The sequence below is a fragment of the Scyliorhinus torazame genome, chromosome 7 (assembly GCF_047496885.1).
Source record: "Scyliorhinus torazame isolate Kashiwa2021f chromosome 7, sScyTor2.1, whole genome shotgun sequence".
In the NCBI taxonomy this organism is placed as follows: domain Eukaryota; kingdom Metazoa; phylum Chordata; class Chondrichthyes; order Carcharhiniformes; family Scyliorhinidae; genus Scyliorhinus; species Scyliorhinus torazame.
In genome coordinates this window covers 229,854,805-229,867,585 of record NC_092713.1, presented here as the reverse complement: position 1 = coordinate 229,867,585, position 12,781 = coordinate 229,854,805, and the positions used below count along the sequence as shown (strand labels likewise).

General features: G+C 43.9%; 1 protein-coding gene across 2 annotated transcripts in view; it reads right to left on the bottom strand.

Annotated features, from left to right (window-relative positions):
• The window catches only part of stk10 (serine/threonine kinase 10), a 158,405-nt gene extending 146,250 nt beyond the window's left edge, over nucleotides 1-12,155 (bottom strand). Inside the window, exon 1 of one of the 2 annotated variants that reach the window (XM_072512129.1) lies at nucleotides 11,727-12,155. In XM_072512129.1, the coding sequence (XP_072368230.1) occupies nucleotides 11,727-11,882 (156 nt within the window). In that variant the 5' untranslated portion in view covers nucleotides 11,883-12,155. The remainder of the gene's footprint in view (nucleotides 1-11,726) is intronic. The other variant, XM_072512128.1, reaches the window with a different exon arrangement.
• Nucleotides 12,156-12,781: the final 626 nt, after the last annotated feature.

Genomic DNA, 12,781 nt, shown 5'->3' with positions numbered 1-12,781 from the left:
AAGTGTGCTGAACCAGGGGCCAGTGTAGAACACCAACCACAAGTGCTGAATGAATGGGTCTTGGTTGGAGTAAGGACGCAGACAGCCAAATTTTTGCGTGGCCTCGAGTTTACAGAGGATAAAATGCAAGAAGCCATCCAGGATTGCACTGGACAACTCAAGGCAATGCATAAACAGGAGAAGTGTATTATACACAAAGTCAAGGGCATAATGTAACAATAAATGTGATCTTAATAATTAAGAAACATTCTTGACAAGCATTCAGATCCAAAACTATTTGAAATTTTGAGTAGGCTGGTGTAATATGAAATGTACATAAAATACATCCATACAAGTGAAACAAGCGCCCTCCCAATTAGGAACCTATATTCACTCTATTTCGGATGCCAAGCTCCTTCAACAGCACCTGTCAAACCCATGACTGCTACCATCTGGAAGAACAAGGGCAGCAGATACATGGGAACACCACCAACTAGTTCCATTCAAAGTTATCTTCCCCAAGATGGCGCCAGAGCATGGCGACTCTCTGCAATCTCTCCCAAACAGATCCTCTTTATAAATCTCCTATAACCATATTAATCTCTTAAAATTTAATTCTAACACTAACCTTTCTCTTTTATCTTCCCTTGCAAGTTTGAAGCACCTGGTGTATTTTCATTGTGTACCTTGTATTGTCCTATTATGTATTTTCTTTTCATGTACCAAATGATCTGTTTGAGCTGCTCGCAGAAAAATACTTTTCACTGTGCCTCAGTACACGTGACAATAAACAAATCCAATATCCAAGCCGGTCACCAACCTGGAAATGTATCGCTGTCGCTGGGTCAAAATCCTGGAACTCCCTCCAAACAGCACTGTGGTTGTACCTACACCACATAGACTGCAGTTGTTAAAGGCAGCAGCTCACCATCACCTTGCTGGCTGAGACAGCAACACCCACATCCATGAATTATTTTCCAAACCTGCAGCTCAGCTAGGCATTTATGATTAGTTGAGGAAAGATTTTGGAGCAACTCTGCTCAGGGAATAAAAATGCCTTTAGTCCAGGTAGACCTTTTCTTGAGCTTGACCTGGTCAATGAAGCATGCCACTTGAAGGCCACCATTTCATGTATGAAGCGTTGAATACTTGCTGAGGACTGGCTCTACAAGACTCGTTACACTTTGGCACCTGACTGGCATGCTACCTTCCATTTTCTTTTTATACACATGGCTGGGGAAGTTTGATAGTTTGATGTTGAGATTATCAATCTATTCAATGGTTTCAGTTGTCAGTGTGAATGGTTGCAATGCCATCAAGAAGGACAGAAGTTCAGTATATGGGCGATGGTCTGACATGGGTAGTGACCTTCGAACTGGAGCAAGTAGCCACATCTTCCCTGGCTCCCCCTCAAGTGGTTATGGGTTGTCCAGATTTTCCATGCAAGGTTGAACCCTGGGAAATGACAACTTGGGTCAGTTACCCGTTTATGGTTGATGCTTGTTGTCAACCAGAAGGTGTGCCATCGAGAGGTGGGCTGTCATCAATTTGCAGGATGTTGGATGTGTCCCACAATCAGGGCCATGGAATTTGAGCGTGTTGGTTTGGGTCCTGCATTAGTATGACATCTTTCCTTGGTGAACCCAGACAATGAACACCAGCATCTACTTCTTCCTCAAGGAAGTATTTGGTTGCTTCCAACAGGATTTCAACACATCAATCCATATCTGATTCCTTAAACACTCCACAAACCACCCAACGCGACTCCAACCATCACCCCCACCTCCCCCCAAAATGCCAATCTCAAAACCAGACTAGAGACATCAGTTAGCTCAGCAAATAATCGAACACAGGACCATCACAGTTTCTATATTCAGTTACTCACAGCCAAACCATGAAAATAGCCACGAATATCATGGGTTTGTGAATTTATTATCATGAATGTCATGGATTGTGCAGATGATTTCAATGTTACTGGGTACCCCTGGTAGGAGAGCAGAAAACGTGCTTTAAATCAGTTTAAAATGTTAAACTAAGGCACAATGCCTTTGAAGATTTTAAACTTGAAAGCACTTCCAACTCTGTTATGGCTATTAATTAACAACAGGGATCGGAGAAGTTAGGCTAAAGTTAATTCAAAAGCACGAGTGCTATGCACAGAGCAATGTCTGGATCAGTGTTATGCTGTATTCTGTCTGGCTTTACAGAAATCCGTACAACAGTGTTCATCATTACCCAGATTTTAATGGCAACTGTTCAGGTGGTGTTTGTTTCACTTAAGATACTGGCAGGAAGTAATTATACTAAATTTCTTTGATAAGTGATTCTGGCAGATTAAATAAATCTTTCTCATTATAGATGCCAACAGAGGACTAATTGTGAATGGGTAATCTGTGATGCAGACACACATTCAATGCTCACCCGCCACACAGAACAACTTGTAAACAGAATAGTTTCTCGTCAACATGCACTCTCAGTAACAGCTGTTACATTGGAAGAAGGTCTATTAAAATCAAACCCTTTTGTAGTTACATTTACAGCCAGTATGAGAATTAAGCTGCACAAATTGAAACAGAAGAATATGCTCATTCAACCCAATGAGCCTGTGCTAATTCTTCAAGGCCAAAACAGTTGGTCCTGCTCCCCCACAATTTAACCATATTCCTGAATTGTTTTTCTCCACGTTTTTCGTCCGATTGTCTTTTGAAGGTTATTTTACTATTCAATCCTTATCCGCCACCTACCAGGTGGTACGTTCCAAATTCTAAGCATTCATTGCTTTGGAGAAAAAGAATTTGCCTCAGGTTCTTTTACCAATTACCCTCCATTTTAATTATCAACCGTTCACCCATTTGAAACCGTTTCTCTCCAAAATAATTAATGGTTTAAATGGGGCAAATAAACACCTGTAAAATCGCCCTTTCGCCTTTCTGGAGAGCGCAACCCCATTTTGGCGATATACGCAACAGTAATCCTTCATCCCTGGAACCATTCTGGTAAACTGTACTGTTAACACATCTGTTTATTATAACATTGCGTTTAGCAATCTTAACTTGTATATCAAAATGAAGAATGGCTTTTCCGTCTATTTAATGTTAGCCTTTCAAAGTTCAATTTAATATGGGGCCCATATACTGCAACCACAGTTTCAAATCTGAATATTCAATCAACAGTGCTGAAGAAACAGACTAGAAGTCAACAGGATGAAAGAACGTGACAGACAATACTCTAACTGGAAGTTTGGCTGTAAACTAAACTCTGCCAAATTCAAAAGAAGTTTGCAACCGGTCTTAATTAACAGGTCATGTTACGGTTGAAACTCTCAAAAATGAAGTGCACGGTTTTCTGTTATGTCCACCTCAACAACAACAACACTGGTACTCCACCAAGGAGTGTAAAAGAACGCAAGGCACTACGGATGTGCAATGAAATGTACTTCATTCCTTCAACCTTCCAACTAACCTGTTCTAAATTAGCTTCTGCTTCATCACTTACTCCAGTAATTCATTCTAAAGTTTCATGAATTTCTATGAAACAACATTTTTTTTCTGTCTCTCCTAAACTTTTTATATTCAACCTTCTGTCTGGACCCTCTTATTCTAGAGCCCACAATCACTGGAAACAGTCCGTTCCTATCTACTCTGTTCAATTACTTCACAATTTTGAACGACTCCATCTTCACTCTTCTTAAAAAAAACAGCGCCAATTTTCCAAATCTTTCTTCCCGTTTGCATTCCCTCAGACCAGGCAATACCTTAATTGAATCTTCATTGTACTATTGCATCAACATCCTAACTCTAATGTGGATCCCAAAACTTCATACAGTGCCCTAACTACGGACTTACAAAGGAAATTTTAGGAACAAGTGTTGTAGTATTTTTAAAAAATCAACACACCAACTTTTAACTTCAAATGGAGAAAAATACTGTTACTACGGTGAGAATTTCAATTAGCAAGTTCTGAGAAAGCCAAGAACAACCTTACTCTGCACTGTACTCTCAACTACATTGTGGATACTGGTTGCTGCTGTAACTGCATTCTTGCTGCACAGGGTATTACAATGAACTATTTGGGTGGAGTAAGGGTATTTAATAACTCTTCAAAACCTCTAGATAATTACAGAGGAAGACCATACTTTGGCACGCCCTTTGCCTCAGTTTAACTGCGACCGGGCATCTGGTTGCCGCTGCTGAAAATGTTCACCAATTTTAAGATCCTTAAAGTGGCCTTTAAATGGCAACTTAAGGGCCAAAATAGACCCAAGGGTGGCCAGCCACTTGGCACCTTACCCACTTCCATAATATAGAGACAGCTCAGAATGAGCAGGAAGAGTGTGGGCTGAGAACCAGCTTTATTGTCCATCCCTCCCGCCTTCAAATGTGCTGTCAGGGGACCATAAAATCCCAACCCCCCCCCCCCCGCCAGGTATCAGTCCTAACATTACCTTCTACAAGTATGAACCAGTGCCCCAGTTATACACAAACGATTCAACTAAAAGCGATATTCTGGGCTCAGATTTTCCACACCCTTTTCTATATGAAGGCCTTCAGTTGCCTTTTTTCTAAAGTGAACAACTCAAGTCTACCCAGTGGTATTCCTCACAGATCAAATCCTGACACTAGACATTAATCTCAGGGTTATTCTGTTTCTGGATTCGTACTAGTAATTCTCAGTACCTAGAAGTGAATGCCCTATTTAAGGCGTGGCCTGACTAGACGATTAAAATGTTTGATAATTATCTGCTTTACCTTGTATTCTACTGTTCTGTCAACAATGTTCATAGTATAATTACCTAGTTTGCTGCTCAACCTTTTCAGGGCATGTTTAGCATCAGGTCTAGCAAGGTTCTTGGGTCTCTTTCAGCTTCAATCTTTTTTCCGCATACTCAATCTAAAAGATATGAAACTTATCCTCTGCTTGCTAGGACTCCATGTTCAACGCAGTAGGTATAATCCACCGCATGCTGCCCTGACCAGTTCAGTAACATGTACAAACACTGCATTGTGCTAAATTAGCTGATCTCTGCCAATGGAACACTGATCTCTGCCAATGGAACACTGATCTCTGCCAATGGAACACAGACTGGACTGAGGGTGCACAAGCTCTATAAAGATTTTTAATAAACACCAGCATTTCAGACATTAATCAGTACTGCATCTGTGGTTGGGGAAATCAAGGCCTCGCCGCTCAGCAGTGTTTATCTTGACAGGAGTGTGCTGTGTGACTCACGCAGTCACCGCAAAGTTCAACCATGAGTGGGGTGCAAGGTGACAGAGAGGGAGTGGTGCGAGACCTAGCAAAGACCGGGAGGGGTCAATGTGGAAGGCAGACATTGCATGGGATGGGGGAGGGGGGTAATGATGACTCCAGATGCAGTAGGTAGAGGCTCAAGTGCAGCTTAGGTGCCTCACAAGTGATAGGTTCAGGGAGGGTGTTGAATCGAGGAACAGACTTCCTCTTGAGGCTGCTAGTCTCTTCCCTCTGGCCTTCTGACATCCTGCACAGTCTGGTGAAGACAGGTGGGCTGGAGAGAATGGGAGTGTGCCGGACTGGCAGTTAAATATGGCGACAGGATCTTCAAACCCATCAGCTGAGGACAGGACAACAAATTAGCAGCCCACCCACTAGGAGAGCTGGAGGGGAACTTGCTTGTGCATAATTAATTAGGTTCCAAGTGCTGAACCTGGCACGGGATCCTGCGATTCTGGTTGACGGGACAGGCATCTACGGAGTCGACTGCAACCGCACTTACTTCTAAAAATGGGAGAATCCTGCCCTATGCCTCTTACGGATATTGATTTTGGGATAAATGCAACCATTTTATATAGTATTTACAGCACAGAAATAGGCTTTGGGCTCAACAGACCCACGCTGGTGTTTACGTTCGACAGAAGCCTCCTCCCAACCCCTCTCCATCCAACCCCATCAGCATGACCTTCTGTTTTCTTCACCCTCGTGCACTTATCTAGCTTCCCCTTAAATACATCGATGCTATTCACCCCAATTATTCCATATGGTAATGACATCAACATTCACATCACTCTGCATAAAATGGTTTCTCCTAAATTTCCATATTGACATTATTATATTTATCAACCCTAGTTCTGGTCTTCGCTGTGAACTACATTCTCTATGTTTTATAATAATAATCTTTATCATCACAAGTAGGCTTACATTAACACTGCAATGAAGTTACAGTGAAAAGCCCCTAGTTGCCACATTCCAGCGCCTATTCGGGCACACAGAGGGACAATTCAGAATGTTCAAATTACCTAACAGCACATCTTTCGGGACTTGTGGGAAGAAATGGAGCACCCGGAGGAAACCCACGCAGACACAGAGAGAACATCCAGACTCCACACAGATAGTGACCCAAGCTGGGAATTGAAGCTGGGACCCTGGTGCTGTGAAGCAACATTGCTAACCACTGTGCTACTCTGCCACCCTTACTATTAAAGGCATTGATAACTTTAAAGAAATTCTAAAAGCCTCCTGGTCTTCTCTTTGCTAGGGAAAACAGCCCCAGCTGGTTCAATCTTTCCTGATAGCTATAATACAGAACTGGGGCCCACAGACTCAGAGAAAGGGGCCTACCATTTGCTTCACCCAATCTTTGAGATTCTCTACCGCAGAGATGTGGATCCTCAGTCGTTGAGTCTCAAGACAGAGGCCAAAGATTCTTTTGTACTAAGGGAGTTAAGAAGTATGGGGATGGTGCGCAAAGATGATGATCAGCTATAAGGTTAATGACCGACAGAACAGGGTAGAAGGGCCTACTCCTGGTGGTCTGACCATTTTGGCATCTATGCTATGAGCCTTAACTACTCTTTATGGTACCAAGTTCCATAGTCTAACCAAATTTCTGAGAAAAAGGTTTCCAAGCAAATAGCATAGATGCATTTAAGGTGAAGACAGGTACCACATGAGGGATGAGGAAATGGCGGGGTATGTTGCTGGGATTTGTTGGAATAGGGGAAGAGGGTCTCAATTAAGCAATAAACACAAGCATGAACCAGTTAGCCTGAATGGTTTGATTCAAATGATTGTATGGAACTTACAGCACAGATAGATTGCAACTCATCTTTGGCAGAAAAAACAAAACAGAATCGGTCTTTCACCATGCAATATATATGCTGTGATTTGATGCAAAGTTCAGATCAAAATTCTATGACAGTATTTGCTGGGGCCGACACAAGCTTCTCGGAGAGGTGGTGGTATGGTGGCAGCGATACTGGATGTAATCTAAAGACCCAGGCTAATACGCTGGGGACATGGGTTCAAGCATCTGGTGGAATTTGAAATCAATTAATTAATAAACCTGAAGTTGAAAGCTAACCTCAGCAATGGTGACCATGGACCTGTCAAAGGCAGCACTGTGGCACTGTCACCTCACAGCACTAGGGACCAGGGTTCAATTGTGGCCCTGGGTGACTGTGTGTGAGAAATCTGCACGTTACCCTGTACCTGCGTGGTTTTCCTCCAGGTGCACCAGTTTCCTCCCGCAGTCCATAGATGTGTAGGTTAGGTGGATTGGTCATGCTAAAATTGCCGCTTAATGTCCAAAGATGTTCAGATTAGGCGGGGTTGTGGGGTTGTAGGGATTGGGCCTTAGATAGGGTGCTCTTTCAGGGAGTCGGTGCAGACTCAATGGGCTGAATGGCCCACTCTGCACCAGTAAACTGATGGAAGATCCATGCATCGACATCAGGTGATTAAGATGGATGCAGTATCCATCCGCATGCCCATCAACCCCGGTCAAATAGGTATGACATGACTGATGGCATTCAATCATGCACTTATAATTAACAAAATAGAAAGAAAGCTAACCACAACTCCTCACTTCAAATGTGAGAATAGTTAAGAGAGTTACTCAATGGTGATCAATCGATGAAAGGGGAATACATTAATAATCTTAATAGCCCTCCTGGATAAATTGGTAAACATCAGAGAGTTCATAACTGAGAGTTCAGTTATGATATGCCAATAAATATCCCAGATACCACACCTCAATACCTGTTTTCTTGCCATGCTTCGAGTAATGTACAATAAAATTATACATATAGTTAACAAACCCGCAACTGGAAATGACACTTCTGCTCAGCAACACAATAAGAATAATCAACTTTATTGTCACAAGTAGGCTTACATTAACACTGCAATGAAGTTACTATGAAAAGCCCCTAGTCGCCACATCTGGCACCTGTTCGGATACACAAGGGAGAATTCAGAATTCTCAGCTGGTACGGGAATTGAGCCCGCGCTGCTGGCCTTGTTCTGCACGACAAACCAGCTGTCTAGCCCACTGAGCTAAATGAGCATGTTTTGGGTGCGTAATGCTTCCACATAACATGGCACTCCAAAAGCACAGAGCCAACCATCCCAACAGATAATCTCAATCCTGTGTTTTGAAAAGCATATTAAGTTACTGAGCAAGTTTACTCATTTTATGCTCACGAGAGTACCCCAAGATCACATCATTCCATTCTCAAATTATGTTGCGTCATGTAGTTATTAGTAAATACTCTTCTTGGTTACAAAGGATAATTACATTTCCCCAATTACCTTCATTGCATCTACAATTACAAATAGCAATAAACATATGTGAAAGCCAACATAATATTAATCATCTATTGGTAGAGGAAAAACGTTTCACGCATGTTCAATTAAGGCCACAATTTTTCTTTCTTTTTTAAAGTTTTTTCATTGCACACGACTTGACATTTTCTCCTTCCCATCAATCCAGCAACAGTACATACACACATTATTCCACAGCTAGGTCAAGAGATCTTGACAAACAGACTCCAAACTATCCCAAAATCCTCTCTGCTGTATTTCAGCAAAGGCATTTAATTTAAAATAGGTAGCGCCAAAAATAGTGGAGTAAGGGATCCCAAAAATGTATTATATGTTCATATGCTAGTGCAGTGGCAAAATCCCATGCAAAATCTTATCAACAGCATCCTTCCTACTGGTTTCTGCTACACCACATTAACTCAAATCTTCTTCCCATGACATGATGGGTCATGAACTCAATACATGGAGAAACAAGAGTTACAAACCACATCCTACCCATAGGTCATAAGACCACAAGACATAGGAGCAGAATTAGGCCATTCAGCTTATCGAGTCTGTTTCACCATTCAATGGTAGATATGTTTATCATCCCCATTCTCCTGCCTTCTCCCCATAACCCCCTTATTAATCAAGAACCTATCTATCTCGGTCTTAAAGACACTCAGTGACATGACCTCCACAGCTTTCTGAGGCAATGAGTTCCACAGATTCACCACCCTCTATCTGATAAAATTTCTCCTCGTCAGTGTTTTAAAGGATTGTCCTTCAGACAATCAGACAAGCTGTGCCCTCGGATACGTGAACACAAAAGAATGGAAGTGAAACCTTGAAGATAAATTCCCGGCAAGAGCTGACAGGCACAAATCAATCAATTTTGTCAACCAAAACCTACAAAAATTCCTAAAGTTCATTCACAATTATAATGCATGTAGAAATTGTTATATGAAATTTTATATTTGTGGCAGTAAAGTTAAAAACCTGGGTTATGGTATATATTTATTGCAGTGATATTAAAGAACCTAGGTTAAGGTGTCCAGACTGTGTCTGCTAAGCTGTAATTAAGTCGTAAAAGGGAAGGTCATCATTTATTATACATTTGCTTGTTCCCATTTAGAAGGCTAATTGTTATGATGGTAGAGATTCCCCGAAGAACAGATAATCTATGAGGTTGTGTGTTTAGTCCTAGCTAAGCAGATCATCACAGGACATCTTAAGTGGGATACAGATGGAATTAATGAGAGGAGCCAGGTCTATCTGTAGTTTTGCAGTTTACAATAGGATTGGAGTCTGACAAGACGGAGGACTTCAAAGTTGAACAGCAGTTTTGCCAAATGCTGCTGGGTTGAACAGAAATATGCTGGTTCTACTTTTGAAAGGGTCTCTTTCTCCCTAAACATCAATACACAACCAAGCAATATGTTTTTTAAACTGTATTTATAAGTGTTATTTGAACTATATTGGGTTGCTTAATTGGAGATAGTAGCAAGTATAGATAGTAAGTTTTTAACTTTCTCCTTTTGTTTAAGAACTTGTAACTGATAATTGTAATGCTATTTTCTTTGATGTTAATGTGGTTAATTCAGTGTTTAAATTAAAGTTTGTTTCAACTTAAAAGCAACATATTGGTCAGAGTCATCACTCCTGGGTGATTTTCCTCACAGTTTTAAATATATTTTTTTAATTGAAGTTCTTGTCCAGTATCCTAAGAAATGTTGGGGTCTGGTCCAGTATCCTAACACCAACCCATGTTGGATGAAGCCTTGAAATTACTGGAAAAACAATTTAACAAAGAGTGCAGATGCCACAGATCCACTGCTTCTCACCACCACTCCTTAAGTAAAGAATTAGGTTCTCCGGTTGACCCAAGGCACTTCAAACACAATTAACCCACTTCGGAATCGCAGTCACCAATGCAGCAAAACTGAGCAGCCCGTTTACACGCATGAAACAAAGGTGACCTTTCTCTGGGTTCCTTTGGAGGGAAGAATAGTGCTTTGGGCGAGCTTTTACAGAATCACCATGAAAAGTGAGCAGGGAGGGCCTCTTTCAACATCTCACTCGTTAAGAATGCACCTTGAACAATACTGCATTGAAATCAGTCAGCAGTGGAGCTTCAACTCAGTGTTACATTCCAGAGTAGATAAAAATTGACTTTCTGGGAATTGATAGCAATGCACATCCATCCACAAAGCTGTGGATCTAGAAGAGGAGGTACTCATTGCGACACAATGGAGTTAGCCCAATGTGGCAGAACACAAACTGGGCCTGGTCTGCTCGACATCTGAAGACTGATAACCGAGAATAAACATAAAAGAGAGCAAGGGGACATATTAATTCATTCCCATAGGACGAGAACCCAAAAAAACAACATTTTAAAAAAACAGCTCTGTTTGGTGAAAGCACCACATGAATGAACTTGGCAGGAACGGCTGATGAACCTCCTCTCTCCTCCCAGCTCCAAATGAAAGGTGGCATGAAGCTCAGTCTGTACTTTCATTGCGACTGTAAAAGTTTACTTCTGAAGGCTCTGGAGGAGTCCTCGCCTGGTGCGTGCTGAGAGATTGTGGGGCCGGGTCAGCCATTCTCCGGGTTGCCCGCTTCCCCAAACCGCATCAAGGAGCGGAGGGAGAGCGGAGGGAGAATTTACTGACCACCCATTTTCAACTGCTCAACTTCAACGACTTTTAAAAAAGTGCGTCAGCCGGAAGCGGTGTCAACCTCGAGAAAGGAGCGGCCAAAAACCCGAGAGTTTGGCCAAGTGTTTGCTGGCAGACACCCCGCTGCCAGGAGGAGAAGCCGCGTCCCCCACCCCCCCAGACAAAGGCTGCGCCGCTCGGCTGCCTTGTCAGAGGGCAGGCCATCCGCACTCACAACCCCAGTCCCAAACCACTCACTGCCAAACTAACTCGCAGATCTCTTCACAGAAAATAAACACAGGCAGCAGAGAAGAGTTTCATGGGCGTGTGTGTGGGGATAATATGAAGCACAAAAAAAATGTTCCTTCTCCACCCTAAGAGCCACAGTGACTCGGGGGGGGGGGGGGGGGGGGTAATGTCTTTGCTGCCCAAGACTGAGGAACAAAGTTTAAAGAGCGGAGAGCAGAGGGGATGGGAAAGAGGGGGGGGTCAACCCACCCACCGGCCGGGGATTCCATCAAGCCGCCGCCTCCTCACCTTGTAAACCTTGCCGAAGGCGCCGTCGCCCAGCTCGCCCATCAATTGCCAGCTCTCCTCGGGGTTGCAGTCCCTGCGGACGTGCTCGTACTGCTTGCATTTCTTCTTCTCGAAAGTGGAAAGTCTCAAAATCCTCCTGAAGTTGGCGAAAGCCATCCCGCGACCGCGGGGAGAGACACGAGGATCCGCTGCCCTGCAGGCGGTGTGACTGGCTGGGCTGGAGAGGGCAGGAAGCCGGCTCTGCGGCACTCCTCCTCCTCAGCCCGGGGAGATCGCCCTCCTCCCGGAATGGGGTGGCTCCACTCCCTCACTCAGTCAGTCAGTCAGTCAGTCAGCAGACAACTCCCATCCTGCTCAAACACCCCGACAATAGCCGCTCTGACTGATAACCTGTCGATGCCGACTCCGGCCCCCATCCACCTGCCGGCTTCCGTAACACTGCCTTTAAATAAACTTCACCCGCCCCCACCGCTTCCCATTGGCCCGCCCCCTGCCAGCTGCCCTGCCCCCAGCTCGGCCCCGCCTCCTTCCATTGGCCCCTGCCCCCCCCCCTCCGTCCCGCTTCACATTGGCCCGCCCCCTGCCAGCTGCCCCGCCCCCTGCTCAGCCCCGCCTCCTTCCATTGGCCCCACCCCCTCAGCTCCACCCTGCCTGCTGGCCGCCTGTTGGTTCACCCCAACATCCGTCACAATCGACTCCTTCTCCCCCACAGCAGCAGGTTCACTATCAGCGCCCTTCTTAGCCATGTTCACCACCGTTGATGCTGAAACATTGAATATATTCAAGAGGCGGCTGGATGTAGCACTTGAGGAGAATGGGATAAAAGGCTAGGGAGAGAAAGCAGGATTAGGCTATTGAGTTGGATGATCAGCCATGATCGTGATAAATGGAGGAGCAGGCTCGAAGGGCCAAAAGGCCTCCTGCTCCGATCTATATATCTATGTACCACCGATTACACTCCTTTCTGTCCACAACATCTTTGTCAATCTCCACCCAACGTTGACCCTCTATCCAGCCGCACTGCCTCCACCTCCGCCCCAACAGTATACATTCCC